The following is a 20,618-nucleotide window of genomic DNA, read 5'->3' as shown; positions in this document are numbered from 1 at the left end:
GTTATTTAATACCCATACTACTGTGTGCTTCGATTAGAAAACACAACTTCCGATTCCTGCAACAAATGGTGGAATACCTCAAACACATATCATTTGCTTGACTGGGTTTTGAAGGGGGGCAGGGGTTGGTGGTCATTATGATTGGCTGGAGATGAAGCTGATATGGTGTTACTTTGATTGGTCAGGGACAAGGCTAAAAGAAAAAAAAACACACACACTTGATACAGATGTACAGTACAGTCACAAGTAATAATTATTACTAAAAAAAACTTGAGGATGATTTGCTAGAAAGTTAAATAATTACTGCTCTCACATCCATTGAGCCCATGAAGGAACGTCAGGTTCAAATGAAATGCCGCAGTCAGCATTTCTAGCTCTAACTTTTGTGTAGCATCAATACACATACACTATTTGTACAAACAAGTTGAAGTTTAGACTGGTAAATGAACGACCATGACAGAGGGGCTGGGTTACAAAACAACTTATTATACTGGCAAACATTGTGAGCTGCAAGAACGACACATAGATAGAAAGGTATCAGGTGGAATGAAAAGTTTGTGGGGGTAAATAAGGGGACCACAGAGGTCAACAAAAATTAGAGAAGTACAGGTAAGGCATGATGGGGGGGGGGGAAGGGGTGAAAGCATCTTTCTGAGGCCGAGGATGTAGACAATATGTTATCAAGGGAAGAGCAGCGGTGACTGTGAACAAAAGTGTAGAAGTGGTGTGGGAGGAATATGAAAAGAGCACAAGTGAGGAAGGGAAGATGCAGAGTATGAGGAAGTAAGGGAGTGCAGAGAGAATGAGCAGTTGAAATAACAAATAATATATAATTGGACCACCCTACCTGCTTACTAAGTCTGTCTTGTATATTGTACTGCCATTTGGGGTGGTCTCGGAAGATTCGGACTCCAACGACTGTCCCTGACCAAGAAGCCATTCTGTTCTTGCTGTCTTTGTCTGGTGGGACAGACACCTGGTCCAAACTCTTACAAACAAAAGAGATAGGAAAAAAAAAAACTACAAAGGCAACAGCATCAAGTCTACACCCAAAAGTTACAAACTGTGGTCAAGGTGAAATGCTCAACTTTGTTAGACATGTTAAGGTCCAATTTGGTTTCTCCAATATGGGACTTTAAAAACGACGCAATCCACCCCAGAATTCCTGGCGCACATGCGAGGAAACTCCAGGAAACTGGGGTCGTCAGGGCAGCTGAACGTATATCGTGTGTGTGCGAGATAAGGATTGTAATATTCAATGGCTCGCAGAGCTTCTAAAATAAGCCCCAAATACTGGTGAAAGTACCTGAAAGAAAGGGCTGTGCTTCTGCACAACGAAGGATTTGGAGAAGCTTCTCAGCTCACTAAATGGGCAGCTGCTCATACTGCCGTCAGTGTGGGTCGGTGCAAGGCCCGAGTGGACGTGCGTGTGCTACCCAAACCCTCGACGGATCACTACCAGTGAATGGACCGTGCATCTGGATTAGGTGCTTCTGAACACCGATGAGGACATATCTGGGGCTTGTGAATATACAGGGTAAGTTTTAAATGATAATATTTACTATTAATCATGTTGGGGGAGGGGAATGGGGGGGGGGAGCTACTGGAGATGTGAGGGCTGTTATAAATATATTGTTTCTTTGCTTCCAGGGCCACAAAGGGAAATTATACTAGATTTTTTGCATCTATTAGTAAAAATTGAAATGTTCATCCGTGTGTGTGTGTGTGTGTGTGTGTGTGTGTGTGTGTGTGTGTGTGTGTGTGTGTGTGTGTGTGTGTGTGTGTGTGTGTGTGTGTGCGCGTGCATTATATACATGGCTGCTGCTGCTTGGACAAACAGGAAATGGTACGAACCTGACCTCTCTCTCATCCACGGGTATTTCTCATATTTCTGTGTCCAATTTGCATTTTGGAACAGAACAATTATGATTAACCATCTGGAAATTGCTACTCAATCGTCGAAATGCTGAAAATTATGTTAAAAAAAAAGACTACTTGAATCACAGATTTTGCACTAACGGCTCGGCAGGTTAAAAGTTCCTGGCAAGCAGAACTGAGTGACTGAAAATTCACACGCAGCACGTGTACAAAAGGTGTCGTTTAGCAATCATATGTCATTTCAAAAGTCCCCTACAGTCAAATCACGAAAATCAGTCATGTGATTTGCACCTTGGTCACTCAACTCTGGCATGCTGCTTCTCCCTTCACAACAGTGGATGGAGTTCCTGAATCAGAAATAGGAGCTGCTGGGGCTGTCATGTTCCTGGAAATATCCCACGTCTTCGACAGTTTGTCACTCATCTCTACCTGTGGCATTCAAGGCTGTCATCATGTCTGGCTGGCTGATATCGACCTTGCACATAAACAGAATGTAGCTCCTTATCAACTGATCTACCCGTCGAAGGGAGCCTCATGTATCCCAAGGCAGCATCTCGGGCCCAATTCTCTTGTTGGTTTTCATTACTAACTTTTTTGTTTCCTTTGAACATTTTCATTAACGTTTTGAACATAATTGAACAATTATATCAAATAGTTCTCCATCCCAATGACACAATGGGAATGGCTGAATCTATCAAAGCAGGCGTCTGAAAGATCAAAAAACTGGTTCACTACCTGGAACAAAATTAGTAATCGGAGGAAAATCACTCAACTACGCAGTTTCTCTCTGCAATGGTTTTATCAAGCAAACCAACATATCTGCTTCAGCGACCATCCTCCGGAACATATTCGGTTTGAACATCTCTAAGCTGCTATGCATTGGACAAAGTCCTTCCCTTGCTCTGCAGAACTCATTGTATGTAAAGCACAGATTTGCTTAAAGCATGAAAAAGTCTTCTTCGCCCTTGAGGGCTCGGACGCCGACATCCCACCACATGTTCTTGGTAGTTGTGGAAGCCAAGGATCTGAAAATAGTAGGTATCACCCATAAGGTGACTGTTGTACAATTCCTTCTTCCTTTTCACCGTCGACTGGTTCATGGTCTTTCAATCTTCTGTGGTCATTCTTCCAGTTTTACTCCACCCTGCTATTTCAACTGCCTCCACCTATTCCAGCGCTACCAGGTTAATTTTAGCAACCCCCTCCTTGTTAATTTTTCAAAGTCCAGGGTTCTTGCTCACCTTCTACTCTCTGTCTCTCTCTTAGATCACCTACCTTCCTGTTTCTGTCCAATCATGTTCACCCACCACTTCATGATTGCAGCTCACTACCATCTCATACTTTTACTCATGTTCTTTTTAAAAATTATTATTATTCCTGCTAACCACTTGCTACATTCCATCTTTATTGCAGCTCATGTTTGTATGTCCATTCACAGTCTGCTTGTTGTCTTCTGTCTTTTTGTGTCAGTTGAAACCCCTTTATCCTTGATTTTTATGTTACTCCATGAGACTTCACTTTGTATATGTATATAAAAGTACAATGATGTCTCCAGATGTCATTGTCTATCATGCAATGCTTGTACTGAGCTCTTCTATGAGCCTCGTACACGATAGAAAAACGGCTGATGTGGTATCTGGATGAGGTTAATGCACCTTGAGGTGCTGCAGCCTCAACCTCTCATCCTCCAACTCGCGCCGTTTAGTTGTGATGTCTTCTTGAATCGTCCTTTTCTCCTGCACAAGCATTTGGTATTCTGTTACAAAATGTTCTCAACGGAGGAATGACTTACTGAATCATGAAAGACATATTACAAGAAGCATTTTTTCGAAATTAATTCCACACTTTAATCAACTCTTATTACCTCTGCCAGCGAAGGTGAAGGAGGTTATGTTTTCACCCCTGTTTGTTAATTGCCGGAATCCTTCGGATTTCGGCAATTATGTTGGTCGGTGGTTTGTGTCATTCTGTGTGTCTGTCTGTTTGTTTGTGTGTTTGTTTACCCTGTAGCAGCCACACCGTTTCAGCGATCATGACCAATCTGGGTACAGACGTCGGCCATGGCCCAACTTAGACACTTGTCGTTTTTGGTGAATCTCGGTCAAAGGTCAAGGTCAAGGTCACCGAAAAACCGAAATTCTTATTTTCGCAATAACGTCCGCTAAAATGGGCGTATCGACTTCAAACCCAATCCAAAATGTGCATCTTTCAACACTGCATCCAACCATATGTCTCATTGGGGTGTCACACCCAACACCCTTCTTAGCGGTCGGGGGTCGAATGTCAGGGGGTCGGGTCAAAACTTTCAAATTGTGATAAAAACGCCATTTTTATCCCGATTGACTTCCAAGTTATGATCATGACCAAACAAAGTGCTATAACTCATTAAGCAGTAGCACTATCGACTTATAAGAACCAAATTGATTTCCAGGTTTTTGTTTTTTCAGAGATCATGGAGATATGACAAAGTTATTCCGGCAATTCCTTGCTCAACGAGCAATTTCATTTGTTTGTTTGTGTGCAGGATATTCCAAACATATTTTGGTGGATCCGGATGAAACTTGGTGGACAAGTTGGGTGTGTGGCAAGGAATAATCGATTTGATTTTGGTGAAGATCCATATCCGGATCTGGATCTGATCGTTTTTAAGTGATGCTTCACCATTGAGAGATAGGGCTAAATTAATATATAGAACGATACCTCAAAAAGTTGCAGACGGATTTGGATGAAACTTGGTGGACAAGTTGGGTGTGTGACAAGGAAGAATTGATTCAATTTTGGTGAAGGTCCAAATCCGGATCAGGATCTGATAATTTTTTTTAAATTGATTCTTCACCATTGAGATGTTGGGGCTAAACTAATATATAGCATGATATCTCAAAAAGTTGTGGACGGATTAGGATGAAACTTGATGATGAATTAGTTGGTAAGGTGATAAGAACGCTTCGATTATATTTTGGTTCAGGTCTGAATCCAGATCCGGCCTATTAGTGGGATCCAAAACGGAATCGAATCAGCTTGGTGGAGGTTTGCGCTCGACCATGTTCCCTTCTCGTTTAAAAGTTGTGCTTTAGTTACTTCTCAACCAAAGTTATTCCTACTTTTCACTGCAATTGCTGTCTGCATATTTTGTGAAATCAGTTCTTTTTTTTTAAACAGATATACATTTCAAATAAATTGTTGCAATAAAAAAACACTCAAATTCACATTAGCAGTGGCAATGAATTTGATGACTTTAGACCTCCAACTAATGTTTTATGGTTTACGATCATTCCATTCCATCCCTTCGCTTTCTCCCTAGAAAGATGAGGGCGCTTACCATGAGGACTTGCAGCCGTTGCTGGTAGAGCTCTGCTTCAATGGCCGGCATTGTTACACTGGCCAATGTGCTATCGAAACTGATGATGAGGTGTCCACCTCTAGAGATTTACAATCAAAACCACCAGGCTTTCTGCTGCACCAAGAACCTGCAAATGTACGACGTTACATTGCAAAAAGCTTTCCATTGGAAAATTGCAAAAATAAATATCTATGAGTTCATTTTTAAACTTATGGGTCAATCTACATAGTGTGTAATAGGGGAGATGAGCTTATACAGGTGTTTTGAGTCGTTTCAAATAGGGAAGAGGAAAGAGGGTGTGGTTGCATCTCTGATGTCCTGAAATAGAAGTCCAAAATATTTCCTTTGACTCGTATCCTTCTGCGAGTGACCTCAAAAGATTGCTGATTGAAGCACAGATCGAAACATGATCCGATCAGTTATCTTTTCATGAATAACATTTAAATTATTTTCTTCCTTACTAGCAGTGCTATCGTCTAATTGCACAAACTATCGACTGGTTATCGTGTGACATCTCGGATAAACACCATCCTTTAGTAGCTGGACAGCTGTCACACTCAGTGGATAAACATTTTGGATGTTTCATTATCCCCATACTTTTTGAAGAGAAAAAAAACAGGGGGATATTGCAATTGGCTCCATTTGTCTGTCCGTCGTGCTACCTCCTGCAAAACTCTTTTGTGGAAAATCACTAAACTTGGTAGTCATGATCATCACATGGCAAGAAGGTACAAGACCAGTATCATCTTTGGCCCACTCCCTGGGGCAGGGTCAAATGTCAAATACCAAAAAATGCAATTACGGTTACATTTTCAAACAAATTTTTCATGAAATGTTTAATCGGTAATCAACATTTGTGGACAAAGCCTGGTGTTGGCTTAACAGTTATAGTAGCTGCCTTAATATCTTATGGTCTTGAGTTTGAGCCCCTATCGTTCTGTGGAAAATAACACCAGGTGGGTTGACTCAGCCTGTCATCCTTTCGAGGTCGGCGAAATGAGTACCAGCTTACTGGTAATTGGGGCACTGCATCAGAGGCACAGAGGTTCTTCCAGAAAAATGATGTAACCAGCAACCATAGGCTGCATACGAAACAACATCATCGGGGAACGCATGAACTATGTAACAAGTTTTTGGATTTGATCCCTGGCTCATACCCCAGTTGGTGGGGACTTTGGGGCACAGGAGTCAAAAAGTGGGGGGGGGGGGGAAATTAATTCAAAATTTGATATTGTGTCATTCCTGGTGGAACTTTGAGCCATCTTTCAACTTTCCTTCAGGTGGGAAGAGTGGGGGATTTGTGATGGCATTGCCTTCGACTTAGTTTGGCATTTGTTGCTGCCTATGCCGTGTCATAGTGAAGGCTCTGAAATTACACTGCGAGTGAAATATGTGTTGTGAAACTTTCAATATCAACACATCACTTTTGTTTGTCACTTCACTCCTCAGCTCAACTCCCCAAGCCCGATTTAACTTCAACGTCCGTGTGAAATGGGATGTTTTAACACAAAGGAAAGGAGGAAGGCCAAAGGTAAAGCAATCAACTCGACCGCATCATGTCTCAACAGAAAACATTTCATTCCAACATATATGGATGTCTAAAAAAAATAAAGAAAATAAAAAGAGTATGACGATTTCCACCAAGATGGCACAAAGATGTGACGCGACTGCATTGTGTGACGTAATGGTACATTTACCTGTTGCAGGTATAAATACACTGGTTTCCTTACTGTTTGCTTCTATTTTTGTTTTGGTTATTGATTACATTGTCACCAACAAACTCAAAGTGTTTCTTATAAAGTGAGGATGAGATTTATCACAAATTTGAAAACCTGGACACGATAAAAATTCTTAAAACCCAAAATGTTTGCAAGTTATACAAAAAAAAAACAAGCCCATCCCAGAATGTTAACAGTCGAATGATTGCAATGTTGTTGTTTCGTTTCGTTTTTATCACCATGAGACTGGGTTTCAATTCTGAATTCAGCCCACTGGTTGCATACGACTTCCGCAAACAAAGAAAGTTAGCAACAAGAGCTGGCGTGGTGACGTCATACAATTGTCTGACAAAACTTGTACCCGAAGTCCTGAAAGGAGTTTGCGAACACCGAGTACATTCCACCATGTATCGGCGTTCCAAGTTGTGTACATTTACTAACTAACAAAACGGATTAAGGAAAAACAGGTATTCTTTTTCCAGTTGTTTGATAACATTTCGACAACCCAAAAACTGGATGAACCAACAATAAATAACTGGACTTTTGTCAATGGTCGGAAATAATTCCGCAACGACTATCTCCATTTACAGTACTTATGGTCTTGAGTTTAAATAAGTTGAGTATGGTCTTTAAAAAATCCCCCCTTTTTATTGTTATTTATTTTTATTTTACAACTGGATACATTTTTTTTTAACCACACATGACACTCTTCCCTCCTTTCATGATACATAATAAAGTGTTGCTTGCACTCGGCCAACACATTGAAGGCCCCTCGAGTTGTTACAGCTGATGCTTCCACTCCAGGGGAAGCGTCCACAGCTTAGCTGAAAGTCTGGGTGCCCATTTTATCATAAGTGAGCATTTGTGAGTTGTTTCTGCCTCGCAGGAGGTTGTAGAGTCTTAGTCCTGGTTCGGGAGACTGATCAAGGTGAGCCATACTGTCTGTGGTTCCAGGGGTTATAGCTACGCTGGACCTTGAAGGGATGAACTCTTCTGCCTCAGAATTAAAAAAAAAAAAACATAGGCTGGTTGTAAAATTATTTCAGGCTCTAACCCATCGGCTTCTGACTCACTGTCTGTCTGAACAAACTGCCTCCCATCCTTTGGGTGGATTGCTCTGGGACGAGGTTGTCTCTTTGGCCGGCAATGCTGATTGGCGAAAGGTTGCATAAGAGTACTATATTCCATGGAGTACCCGAGTTCATCCCTCACCACATTCCGGTTTAAATTCATAGACTGGGCTATCTGGATGACATCTTACAGCCACGAGAATTTTGTGGGCCCTGCTCTTTCCAAAAGATTCCTGAAAAGGTCATGATCTCTTGGATGAATATCTGATTCTGGTCGCCTGATCGTAGTGAGCTTTGGTATTCATGGCAACTTTCCTCGATCTTCCATGTAACTACTGTGTAAGCTTCCTTCATCTGCTTTTTCCATTGTTTGGAATACTGGGTGCGACAGGCTGCATTTTCAGGACTCTCAAGGTGAAGGGCCAGGTCTATCGCAGATGTGGGGAATGACCCTACATCAGAAAGAATAGGGTGTATCCTGTTGCAATGGGTCTAGTTCAATTGTTGGCAAACACTACCTTGTTGAGGTGATGTTTCCCAGGTCTTTTCTTATTCTGTCCAAGTGTCCACAGCATATCTAATAATTTACCCGATGAAGGGATTCTGAAGAAATGGAGCTTTCACCTCCATGAGTATATCACTCTGGTATGTAAGGAAGATTTTAGGTCTATCCATCCTAAATATGGTGTAATTGTCCTTTTTTCTGCTCTGAAGTCCAGACACCCCCCCCCCCAATCAGCTCCAAAACAGGCCTCAATTTCTTCTTGTGACTAACCAGTTATGAGGAATCAAGCTCACTTGAAAACCTGTGTCCCATAAAACTGGAGCTTCTACTGCATTCAATCGACAGGAAACCAAACACTGTTCACCCACTAACTTTGTGAGTTTGACTTTCTGTTTTGTAGTCAGTGGTTTGGTGGAGCACCCATTACAACTTACAGTTCTGCAGCTCATCCCCCCCATTTGGTTCCTTGTCTGTTGGGACCTGTTCTTCACCAGTCACTGTCAGTCCCCTCATAGTGATTGGAGATAGTTTCCCCGAGGGTGCTTTTTGTCGTGATGACTTTTGTTTCTGCTTTCTGCAACCAGATAGTGTTTACCATTGCCACAATAGAAACAATGGGTGCAACTCTCCCCCCTTTTAACTCTGGCAACATTGGGGACAATCCCAACGATGTGAATAATTATTGCACCCTTCAGACCCTTTTTTGCCTTGCTGCCCCACATCCTAATGTTGGTTGTTCAGAAATTGTTGTTAGTTCTGCCCTTAACTTGTAAATTTCTTCTTTAATCTCCTGAAGAGGATTGGACTTCCCAGGCTTTTTAGGTTCCACATTGTCATAACCCTGCTCATCCAGCATGTCAGGATCAGCAGAAAATGTTGCCCAGTATTGGACTGGGATTGTGAATCCAAACATTGACCAACACAGGATATCTGAAAGGAGACAAACTGGTAATTTATTTACGACCACCATGGACACACAGCCGGCTAGCAGCAACATCGGTAGTTGATGTGGTGACACCAAATGACTGTCTACCAAAACGTTCACCCTTAATGACTTTGTGAACATGGACTGCATTCACAAAACCCGATCGCTCACTATATCAGCATTTCAGGTTGTGTACATTTACTAACCGACAAAATAGGTTAAAGAAAAACATGGGTATTCATTTTACAATGGCTCGATAACGTAAGACAACCAAACACTGGATGAACCAACATTAGAAACTGGAGTTTTGTCAATGGTAAAAATGGAGTTATTTACACAAATACTATCTCCAGTTACAGGTCAAGTCATCCATATACATATATATATATATATATATATATATATATATATATATATATATATATATATATATATATATATATATATATATATATATATATATATGTTGTTGTTCGTCTTTCGGCTGCTCCCATTAGGGGTCGCCACAGCGGATCATCCGTTATGATCCACATACTGATTTGGCACAGGTATTACACCGGATGCCCTTCCTGACGCAACCCTGGTCGCCTCTTACGGCACAGGGATATGGATTGGGTTTCGCCATGATTCCAGGCTGCCCTACATCCTCTCATAGCACGGTTCAACGCAGAGTTCCCGTCCTGAAGCGATCCTCCAACCCAAGCCTCCGAGTAGCCGGATTAAAGGTGCACGCCACTACGCCCGGTATCCATATATATATATATATATATATATATATATATATATATATATATATATATATATATATATATATATATATATATATATATATGTATATACACACATTACACAGACATTGCACCAAGTTTAACATTTGAAAGATGGTGCACACAATGATGTACAAGTCTGCATGCAAAACATCAGGATGGCAGCCTATAGCCGAGTCGATATCCAAATCCAGGTAAGACAGCTCAGACGCGCGTTCTACCACCGAGCTATCCTGCCAGACAACTGCATTACATGAAAATGCAGTATATCATCGTCGGTAAACAAACAAACTTCCTTTTGGACTGAAACGCAAGAATTGTGTAATGATCCCAATATTATTGGTTTAACAAGAAACACAGTTAATGTTCATGTCATGCACACGAGGAAGGTAGGAGCAGGGCAGGTCATTTGAAAGTCTGGAAGCAGCTGATTAATGGCCTCAAAGAATGCTGACATTTCCATTGTAATGATAAAGCAGTTCTTCCTTTCCCTCTTACAGCTGCATTCAAATCCTATGAGACCCTTGTTCATGTTGGCAGCATAACAGTGAGATCCCAAAAACTCCATCATGCTATTTTGTCCACCTCGGTGCGGAGAATATCACATCACTGTTAAAAGGTGATCAGTGCAGTCGCAACAGCAGCTCGACATCCAGGATTGTGATATCTTCAAAACAAACTCCGCATTGCATAATACAAAACACAGGCTGTCTCCTTGACAACCGTGTGGAACATGTGAAAATATTAAAAAAAAAAAAAAATACTCTCTTTTTCCAAGAAACAATCATCCTCCCACATAATCATCCTGGCTTCAATGGAGGAAAAAACAAAATCTGGGATTCCAGCTTGGTTAACTGTAGGCATATGGTAACGAATCAACATAGGGTAACTGTCGCTGCTATAACTGTAAATATACAAGATAACTGTAGCATTCGGGCAAGTGGCCAGCTACATATCACAAGCTACACCACCCTTCCCCTCGCCTGGGTTTATCCCATACATTCATTCATACTGTCTCTGTCTCTGTCTCTGTCTCTGTCTCTGTCTCTGTCTCTGTCTCTGTCTCTGTCTCTGTCTCTGTCTCTGTCTCTGTCTCTGTCTCTGTCTCTGTCTCTCTCCCACATCCCTTACATTTCTCAATGTGCTGCACCAAAACATGTGAAACACGCAGGCCTGGAGTAACTGCAGTTGCATAGCAATTGTATAAATCAGGTAACTGAGGCTTAGGGAAACTGTAAATCTGAGGGATACTGAAACCATGGCAATGAGTTATGTGTGCAAGACAAATTCTGACCTCACTTCCTGTAAAAGTCAAACACTCCTTGCTATTTGCTAATTGCTTCCTGGCTTTGCAATCCCTCAGGATTGTAGCATTTCAGAAAGATATGCGGCACAGGTGTACCATCTGCTCGAATTCACTGGCGAATGTTAAGATTCGACAATGTCTTTCTTAAGAGTAGGTCACGGCGTGCTGACACTACAGACAAATTGTAATTTCCTTCACCGACTGTCACTGGGAAGATCAATGGCAAACCACACATTGTGTTTCCCACTTAGTGACTTCCCGGACAGTGACAACACTGGAAAATGTGGACATGGAATTGGATATTATACCGAGAGGATTCAAATTACTTTAGACAACATGCAGTGGGAGCTGGAATTTGAAGAACATGCAACAATTATTGCTTTGTAATAACTAGCAGAGTACCCGCCAGATACTCTGCACCCGCCAGTACAAAAAACCCAGATATACCTGGGTTACACGCATGAAGCCAAAACATACCTTCGGCTTGTCATTCCAAACACTTCACTGCACTGGAAAACGTGGAGGCAGGAATATTGTACTGTAAATGTTGGAGACTTGTAATATCCTCCCCCACCTGCAGGCGGCGCTACTCGATACACATTTACATAGAGAATTTGCGTTTTCACCTCCCCTCCCCCGAAGACCACCAGAAACAAGATGAAAACACCCCTATAAATTAATTGGGGTCATGCTGATCCTCTGTAGCAAGTCTGGATGTAATCAGCCCAGAACTGTAGGAGGAGTAACGTGACAAACAAACAAACACACAAACACTGGTCCGTAAATTATAGTAGGGATTATTACATTTCGACTTTCTTTAAAAGCTGCTGATTGACTCCAATAAAAAAACTAAAAAAAAACTGGTACCTTACTGACAACATCCTATATATACAGCTTCTCCAAGGTATCAGTATAATAAATTGATAATCAAGATCACATGGGTGTGACAGAACGTTTCTTATGCTTCAGTCACATTTGACTCGGCGGCCATAGGGTCTAAAAAAAAAATCTACGGCCACCAGCAATTATAGGGCGGCCGCAGTATTTCCACGGTCACACAATGTAGCAGTCACATATGTTTTTATTTTTTGGGGAGACGCACGGGGTATTTAGAAATTGTGGAGACCGAAAACGTGGGGGTGCCGTACGGTCTTTGATTTGATGTCGCACGGTGACCTTAGGGCGTCCCTGCGGCGGCCATATAATTTTCAAGGCAGACGCAAGGTGCCCGCAAGGCGACCGCAGGGGGACCGCAGGGGGGCCCTAAGGCGAACGTGGAAATAGTGGGGCCGCCGTCATTTTTTGGGGGTTGGCAAAATTCATTTTTCATTGATAAGAGCTTACGGAAAACGCACGAATAACGCAAGCCCACCGTACGCCCTACGTACGTTCGACGTGGAACACATCTAGGTCATGGTACGGCTTGTCGAAATGCTACGGCCAACCTAGAAATGAAAAAAAGTTATAACTCCATGCTTTAATTCCACGGAGACCCCTACGGCTTGTAAAAGATAGCCATACGGCGTAGGGCCACCCTGAGGTCACCTCAGAAACTCTGCGGCCGCCGCACGTTTCTGTCAATTCAGGGGGGATACGGCAGCCGTATCCTCGCTGTAGAGCAAATGTGACTCATGCTTTAGCAACCATCCGAGCACAAATGTTATTGTTACAGTGATTTTTTTTTTCCTCTGTGAAAATGTGCTCCACAGTACGGAAAGAACGTAATGAACACATTTGGCTGACCACGAACAATGGTCGTTGTGTATGATTTATTACTTTAAGATTGGCCTTGCGCGTTATTCTGTCTGTCTGTTTTTATGGCAATCGCCTGCAGGTCATAATGTTAAACTGATATTCACGAAACTTCACCACAAGGTGGAGTTCGTCATAAGCAAGAAGCCTATTGTTTTAAACGTCAAAAGGTCAAAGGTCAAGAAAGTCCGAGAAGTCGGCATAGGCCAAATCTCTAAAATTGTCAATTTTCATCTGATTCACTTGACATTTGAAGAGGATTTGCAAATTTGGTCATTGAATTTAACCACCAATTATTATTTTTAAAGTCAAATTGGTTTTATGGATTTTGTAAGTATCATGCTCTGCATGATGTCGTCTTGTTGTTTTTATTTATTCTAATGTAGGCTGTGGCTGCTTGGTTGCATCATTTTCTGGGAGCATGGCTATGCCACTGATGCAATGCCCCCTGTTACCACTAAGCTGGCACTCATTTTACCAACGTTGGAAGGACGACAGGCTGAGTCAACCCACATGGCGTTAAGTTAATGAAAAGCAGGGGCTTCAACTCAAGACCCTAAGATCTTTAGCCAGCCACCTTAACCCTCAAACCAACATTGGGCTGTTTTGTTTGGTTACAGTTTAATGATGCCGCATCATAAATTTGTGCTGCCGCCATCACAAAAATAAATGATGTGTACCGACACGTGAATTTACAGCAAGCAGTCGTTATTTTGGCTTCCTGCCATTGATTATGTAATTCTTGCAATGTAATGAAGCATCACATAAATGAGGCCTAATCCTGGAACTCACACAAACAACCACTTTCGATCACTGCACCCACTATCTATAATTCAGCACGGTGATACGATCGACCGGCTCCACCACTGCTGGAATTCAGTAAAGGTCAAAATATTCCACAGCATGCCTTGCAATACAGCAGGACATTGGGTGTTTGGATCTCAATGGATTGGTGTGATCAGTGATCCACTCAATACACAACTTTTGTGATTTGTCTGATTTTTTGTTTTCTTTTGTTTTCATTTGTATACAGTCAAGGCTCGTGGAAGAGCGAGACTATTGAACAGTTGAGGATGTAACAGGAGAAAGAGAGTGAAAGCGAGAGTGAGGGGGGGGGGGGGGGGGGAAGAACACATGGGGTGGACAGGGTGGATACAGAGGGAAATTCACAGGAAGGAAAAACTTGAAATTTTTAAGGAGGATGGTTTGGGGTGGGGGAGGGGGGAAGTGGAGTTCACGAGGGTATAAAAGATCATGGTATAGGGTTTGTAATGATCTGAGATGGTGGTGAGCAGCAGTCTTGAAGATCTGGAGGGAAGAATGAGATTGAAGTTAATGTAGAAGTTGGCTCCACAGGGTAGGAAATTAGAGGAACGAATGAGTGGAAGTGAACAGTGATCCTGCATTTTGGGAGTTCCACCAGAAGGGGGATCATGGTGGACCACGTGCTACCTGCAGAAACCGTGGAAGAACTGTGGAACCGTGCAGAAACACAGTAAGAATAGAGGGTGCAAGACCAGAAAAGAGGTGGTAGAAGACAGACAGACCATGAACCTGTCTTCGATGACAAAATGACATGCCCATAAACTCAGTTTAATGATATTCCAATAATCTTGAAGACCTTGGTTTCCATAGTGTCAAGCAGAGCAAGGTGTGAGGCATGGCTGCCAACCCAAAACGGGGAGCAATATTCCATCAAGAGAGACAGTGAGAGTATGAGACGGCCTCAAACGTCGATAGGAGTTCAGGTGTGCCAAAGAAGGACTTTGTACAACGGAGGATGCCCAGCAGGTGATTGACCTTGGAGCCGAACTTTGAAATGTGGTTTGCCCAAGAGAGTTCATGGCTGATAGTGAGACCTCGGAGATTGAATGATTGAACTTACTTAAGAGGATGGTTTAAGAAACAGATGGGGGATTTCGGAGAGCGATAGTGACAGTGTGAGATTTGTCAGGATTGAAAGACATATTCTATGTGTTTGAGCAGCTTGTGATTTTTTCAAGGTCTGAAGAGAGGGCAGAAGCTGCAGCTTGCTTGTCTGAAGGATGATCGATGTCATGGCAGAGGGTGGAGTCATCAGCAAAGAGATAAAAAGAGGATTTTCCAGAGAGTCAGAGAGATCATTAATGAAGATCAAGCACAAGACTGAGCCCAGAACGCATGAGAAGAGGTGAAAGGATTCCGTTGAGTGCCACACTCTGGCTATGAGAGTGGAGGAAGTCAGTCGTCCATGTTTGGAGTTGGCCTTTGATGCCATAGGTAGAGAGTTTGGAGAGTAAGGTGAGGCGGGGTGCCAGACTGTATTGAAAGCGCATATGTCCAAAGAGACGGCCCTGACCTCATATCTGACATTGAGGGCCTCCATCCATTGCTGGGTGAGTAGAAGCAGCATGTCCAATGTAGCGTGACCAGATCTGAATCCAAATTGGTGATCTGAGATGAGGTTGTTGGAGAAAAGGAAGGATTTCATATCAATTGCAAGGATGGATTCCATGACATTGCTGATGATTGGATGTAAGCTGACATGTCTGTAGGTAAGGGAATCAGTTTTTGCACTTTTTTAATACAATGCAGTGGTGTTTCTTCCTTTCCAAAGAGATGGAAGATGGCCTGGGGAAAATGATATGGTGAAAAGGGCAGAGAGATGGTGTGCAAGAGCAGCAGAGTGGGTTTTTAGGACATGTCAGTTTATGCCGTCCAGTCCAGTTGCAAAGTCAGAGTCGGGGGTTGCCAGAAATGTCTCCATCTTCTCAAGTGTAAAAGACAGAGTCCAGGAGCAGTTGTGCGTGATTGGGTAAGGTAGGTACAGAGAACGAGGGGTTGGGGATACAAGATTTGGAAGCAAACACAGAATTGAGACATTCATCCTTCTCATGAGTGGAGTCTGCTGTGGTGCCATTTCAAGAGAGGGAATGTTAAACAGAAGATGTCCAGGTTGACAGCAATAGTCTGGATTGAGAGACATGTCAGGTTGGAGCTGAGGTCTCAGATGTTTGAGGTCCAAAGTGAGAAGGGAGGAGGCAATGGGAATGTGTGGGACAGGTTGGAGGCTCAGAGGGTGAGGGACAGGGTGGGGGTGGAGTAGCGGGAGGGGAAGGATGGAGGGGAAGGTAGGAGATGGGTGGAGATTGGAGGGGTGGGACGGGTGAGGGAGATAGGTGGGGCAGAATGGGTAGAAGATGGGAGGGGATAGAACATGGGGGAAGCTGAGAGGCCAAGATCAAGGGAGCACCTGAGAGCGGGTGGGATCAGGGGGAAGCCAAGAAGGGGGCAGGAGGAATGGTGGAAGCCGAGAGTGGGGCAGGACGAAAGGGAAGCTGAGAGGGAGGCAGGATAAAGGGGAAGCCGAGAGGGGGGCAGGACGAAGGGGAAGCCGAGAGGGGGGCAGGACGAAGGGGAAGCTGAGAGGGGGGCAGGCTGAGTAGGAAGCCAAGAGGAGGCAGGATGAGGGGGTGGGTTATGTGGGAAGCTGAGAGGGAGTGGGATGAGGGGGGAGCATTGAAGGGGTGGATTGTGGGGGAAAGCCAATGGGGGCAGGACAAAGGGGAGATGAGAGGAAGAAGCATAGAGGGGTGGGTTGGGGAGAGGAAGTTTTGAGCTTTGAGCAGGTGTGGTGAGGGGGAAGTTTGGAGAGGGAGGGATGAAGGGAAAGCTTGGAGAGGATGATGTGGGGTGAAACTTGGAGAATAGAAGGGAATGGGTTGTAAGGACATGGAACCAGAGGATAGAGAGACATATCAAGCACTTTGGTGAGAGACGGGTTTGCGAAATATGCCTTGTGAAGAAGAATGGATTGTGATGAAGACAACGTGGGCTGCTGCTGCTGCCAGAGAAATAAGGGATGTTAAGCATTTAAATAAGTTTTCAAAAGTTTTTAACGGAAGAAGGAAGAAGCATTTTCTTCAATGAAGATATTGAGAAAATGATCGAGGAAAAGGATAGATGTGCAGAAAGTACAGGTAGAAGGCAAAATAAGATTGTGTTTTGGAGTGAGAGTTCCTTGTTTTTTATTTATTTATTTTTGAAGCGAGGGGAATAGGCCAACTTTGAAAAAGGAGAAAGGACAACATTTTGGGAGAAAAAAAAAAAACAGAAGAGGAGAAACGGTACGATAAAACAACCTGAAAACTGAGATGATTCAGCTCCGACTATCCGAGAAGGCCAAGGCAGCACAAATAAATAAATAAATAAATGAATAAACAAATAAGTAAATCAATCAATCAATCAATCAATATCGACAACAAGGTACGATTTATCGTGGAAAAAATTTGATGAAAATACAAACAGCAGACACGGACAAAAATATAACACAACTAGAACGGGGCTCTTCAACATCATGACGTGGACTGATCTGCGTCCGCCCACATTATGACATCATAATACATACTTGTACCAAGTTTGATTTAAATCTCTTCAGCTTTTCTCGAGTATCACCTATTTACCTGACATAACCTTTGACGCCAAAATCGAATCTGCTCATCTTTGCATCATAATGTATACTTGCATCAAGTTTGGTCAAAATACCATCACTGGTTCACAAGTTCGCGCGGTAACAGAATTTTTACTTAACGGGCCCTCTGACCTCAGACCTCTTGATCCCACAATAGAATTCGTTTATCTTTACATCATCATGCATACTTGTACCAAGTTTGACTTCGATTTGTTCAGCTATTCTCAAGTTATTGCGGCAACGAAAACCGATCACGGGCGGACGGACGGACGGACGCATGCACAGAAAACATGAAAACCTAATGATTCTAGAAACTTCATCGGCTGAGGCATAAAATACGATGGAACTGAAAGGAGAAGCTGTGGAACCGTTCTACTCGTGGAACAACCCTGAACCGGAAGGCAAAATTACTGATTACTGCTTTGCTAAAAACAAACAAACAAATAAAATTTTTCTATCTCTTTGCTAAAAACTGCAAAAATAATTTGATTTACAAAACATCTTGCACTGCTTTCTTTGTTTTTGTCCTAATATTGATTTTCTTTGATTTGCCCTTCTTCTTGCCTTAATGTTCCTTGAGAATCCCCTTTAATTGGAGCATTCTTCTTATTGTTGTTCTTCTTGCCTATGGCAGCTTGGCTGTCAGGCAGCTATCATTTTGTTGGGATGTGACTATGCCTCTGATGCTGTGCCCCCTCTAGCAGTACACTGGTACTCATTTCACCAACCTCAGAAGGATGACAGGCTGAGTCAACATCACCTGGTGTTAATTCAGTGGCCAATAGGGCTTGAACTCAGGACCATAAGATCCAAAGCAAGCCATCCTAATCACTAAACCAACACCAGGCTTATCCTTTCTCATTTTACTGCATATTTCCCCCTTCTGCCCCCATTACATTTCTTTACTAAATCCTTCCTTTTTTCTTCTCTCCACTTTTTCAATCCTCTGTTCATTACAAAATAGTCTTACGCCAAGACCTCCCATGCCCTCACTTCCCGAAAACAAGGAACATTCCCCAACTACATCCATCTCCAATGGAATGTTTCATTCCAGCTTTCATGGGCTTGTGCCAAAGGATCCATTTTAACTCCTCCCATGCAGACCAACGACAGCTTCAGTTAACGAGTCAACACAGGTCAACATCCATATTGAGTTACGTTAGCCATTAACAGAGAATGAAGTGCGCAGCATCCCGATCACATATAAATTCAAAATCATTGAAATCTCCACTTTTGAGTGCTGTTCACATGACTTTGTAACGCTCTTGAACAATGATGTCCGGAAGGGCGGTGGCTTGGGCAGTGCATTTAACCTTCTCGGGTCTTTCAGGGAGGTTTCATTATATATGCAGTAAGCCAGATGTGCATTATTCATGACCTGGAGTATCCAAAAAACCACACACCCATCGCAAATTATACCATTTTTGGGGAAATTAAATAATTTACTTACTCGAACGGATGAAAATTATGCTTTATAAAGGTAAATAGAGAGATAGGACCTATGACAGGGTAATAGTGGGGTAACTATGTCGTCACAAAGGACGGCATTCCTAAATTGAGGCGATATGCTAACAAATGCAGAACTGTTTGACATTTGCCAGATTTGGAGGATTTTTTTTTTAATAGTATCAAGTGATCACGAGAGCACACCTGGTGCATACCGCCAAGATTTCCCACGTTCAGGGCCAACTTTCCCACAAAGACAGTACATGAAATGAAGATTTAATCAATTGCCGGAATTTTAGAACCATCTGGTTTCAAGGACCACAAACACAGCATGTCCATAAAGGCCTTGTGCAACTTTAAACTTTTTATAACTTTTGATGTACACATGATAACAACAAACTGCAAATGGCATATTAAAGCATCATTCATCATGTCTTATTTGTGTTAATGTTATGAATGTTGTTATTAACCTCCGCCATCGAAGATGGACAGAGGTTACTGCTTTCGCCCGTCTGTTTGTTTGTTTGTGAACAGTATTACGGAAAAACTCCTGGACGGATTTCGACGAAACTTGGTGGGGGGATTAGGTATGGTCCAAGGATCATGCCATTAGATTTTGGACTTGGTCCAAAGTCCAATATGGCCGCTATGGCGGCCATTTTGAAAAAATATTTGAATTTTTGTTTTTGCATTTATACATGTTTTAAGTGATTTCCAATCCCCCCAAAAAAATTTGTTTGAGAAAAAAAAAAAAAAAAAAAAAAAAAACTTGGAAATTTTGCACCTTTTTTTTCAAAAAAATTTCGATTTTTTTTTGGGCACTTCTACATGCGCATCAATCTAGTTTAGTTTATTCAATCGTGGTTTAGTAGAGTCTGATCCGTTTTGACCGACAACGAATAGGATATCAGGTTCACTTAAGTGACCCAGCAGTATTGGCGGTGGAGGTTTTGCACTCTGCCGTGTGCTCCCCCTCTAGTTGATGTTGTTAAAGCCACAATTCCCTATTCTACAATTCTACAAGCATACACACCATGTATTTTAACCCATTGGATTTCATTTGATGGAGTAATCTGAAAATGTTGTTTACTCAGCAAAACTTCAGTTTGCTCAGTTCACTCAATGAAATCCTTTCATCTCCTATCCCTGTGAAGACTGGAGGGCACAAGGCAATGTTCTGGTCTTTGTCCTATTACTGATCTTCAATGAACTCTCTGACCCACTTCTCTTAATCTATTTCATGATAATGTGGGAAATCCTCTTTTTCTATTTGCCTATGACTCCATCCTCTTCCGTGAAATCCCTCATCCTTGGGACAGGCAGGCTGCAACTTCTTCCCTCTCGGAAGACCTTGACAAAATCACAAGCTGGTCAAAAACTTGGAGTATGTCTTTCAATGCTGCGAAATCTCAAATAGTCATACTCTCATGATCTCTCTATGAAAGAACTGTCGAACAACCC

General features: G+C 42.5%; 1 protein-coding gene across 2 annotated transcripts in view; it reads right to left on the bottom strand.

The window, feature by feature from the left end:
• The window catches only part of LOC147024627 (paralemmin-1-like), a 43,835-nt gene that overhangs the window by 8,688 nt on the left and 14,529 nt on the right, over positions 1-20,618 (bottom strand). For both annotated transcript variants that reach the window (XM_085884701.1, XM_085884702.1), the window contains exons 2-4: positions 5,198-5,345; positions 3,534-3,614; positions 848-960 (exon numbers count right to left, since the gene is read on the bottom strand). In XM_085884701.1, the coding sequence (XP_085740827.1) occupies positions 848-960; positions 3,534-3,614; positions 5,198-5,248 (245 nt within the window). In that variant the 5' untranslated portion in view covers positions 5,249-5,345. The remainder of the gene's footprint in view (positions 1-847; positions 961-3,533; positions 3,615-5,197; positions 5,346-20,618) is intronic.

Source organism: Eptatretus burgeri, chromosome 6 (genome assembly GCF_056783735.1).
Source record: "Eptatretus burgeri isolate ZD-2024b chromosome 6, Ebu_testis_v1, whole genome shotgun sequence".
Classification (NCBI taxonomy): domain Eukaryota; kingdom Metazoa; phylum Chordata; class Myxini; order Myxiniformes; family Myxinidae; genus Eptatretus; species Eptatretus burgeri.
Note: the sequence above shows the minus strand (reverse complement) of the source record. Positions and strands in the feature narration are given on the sequence as shown.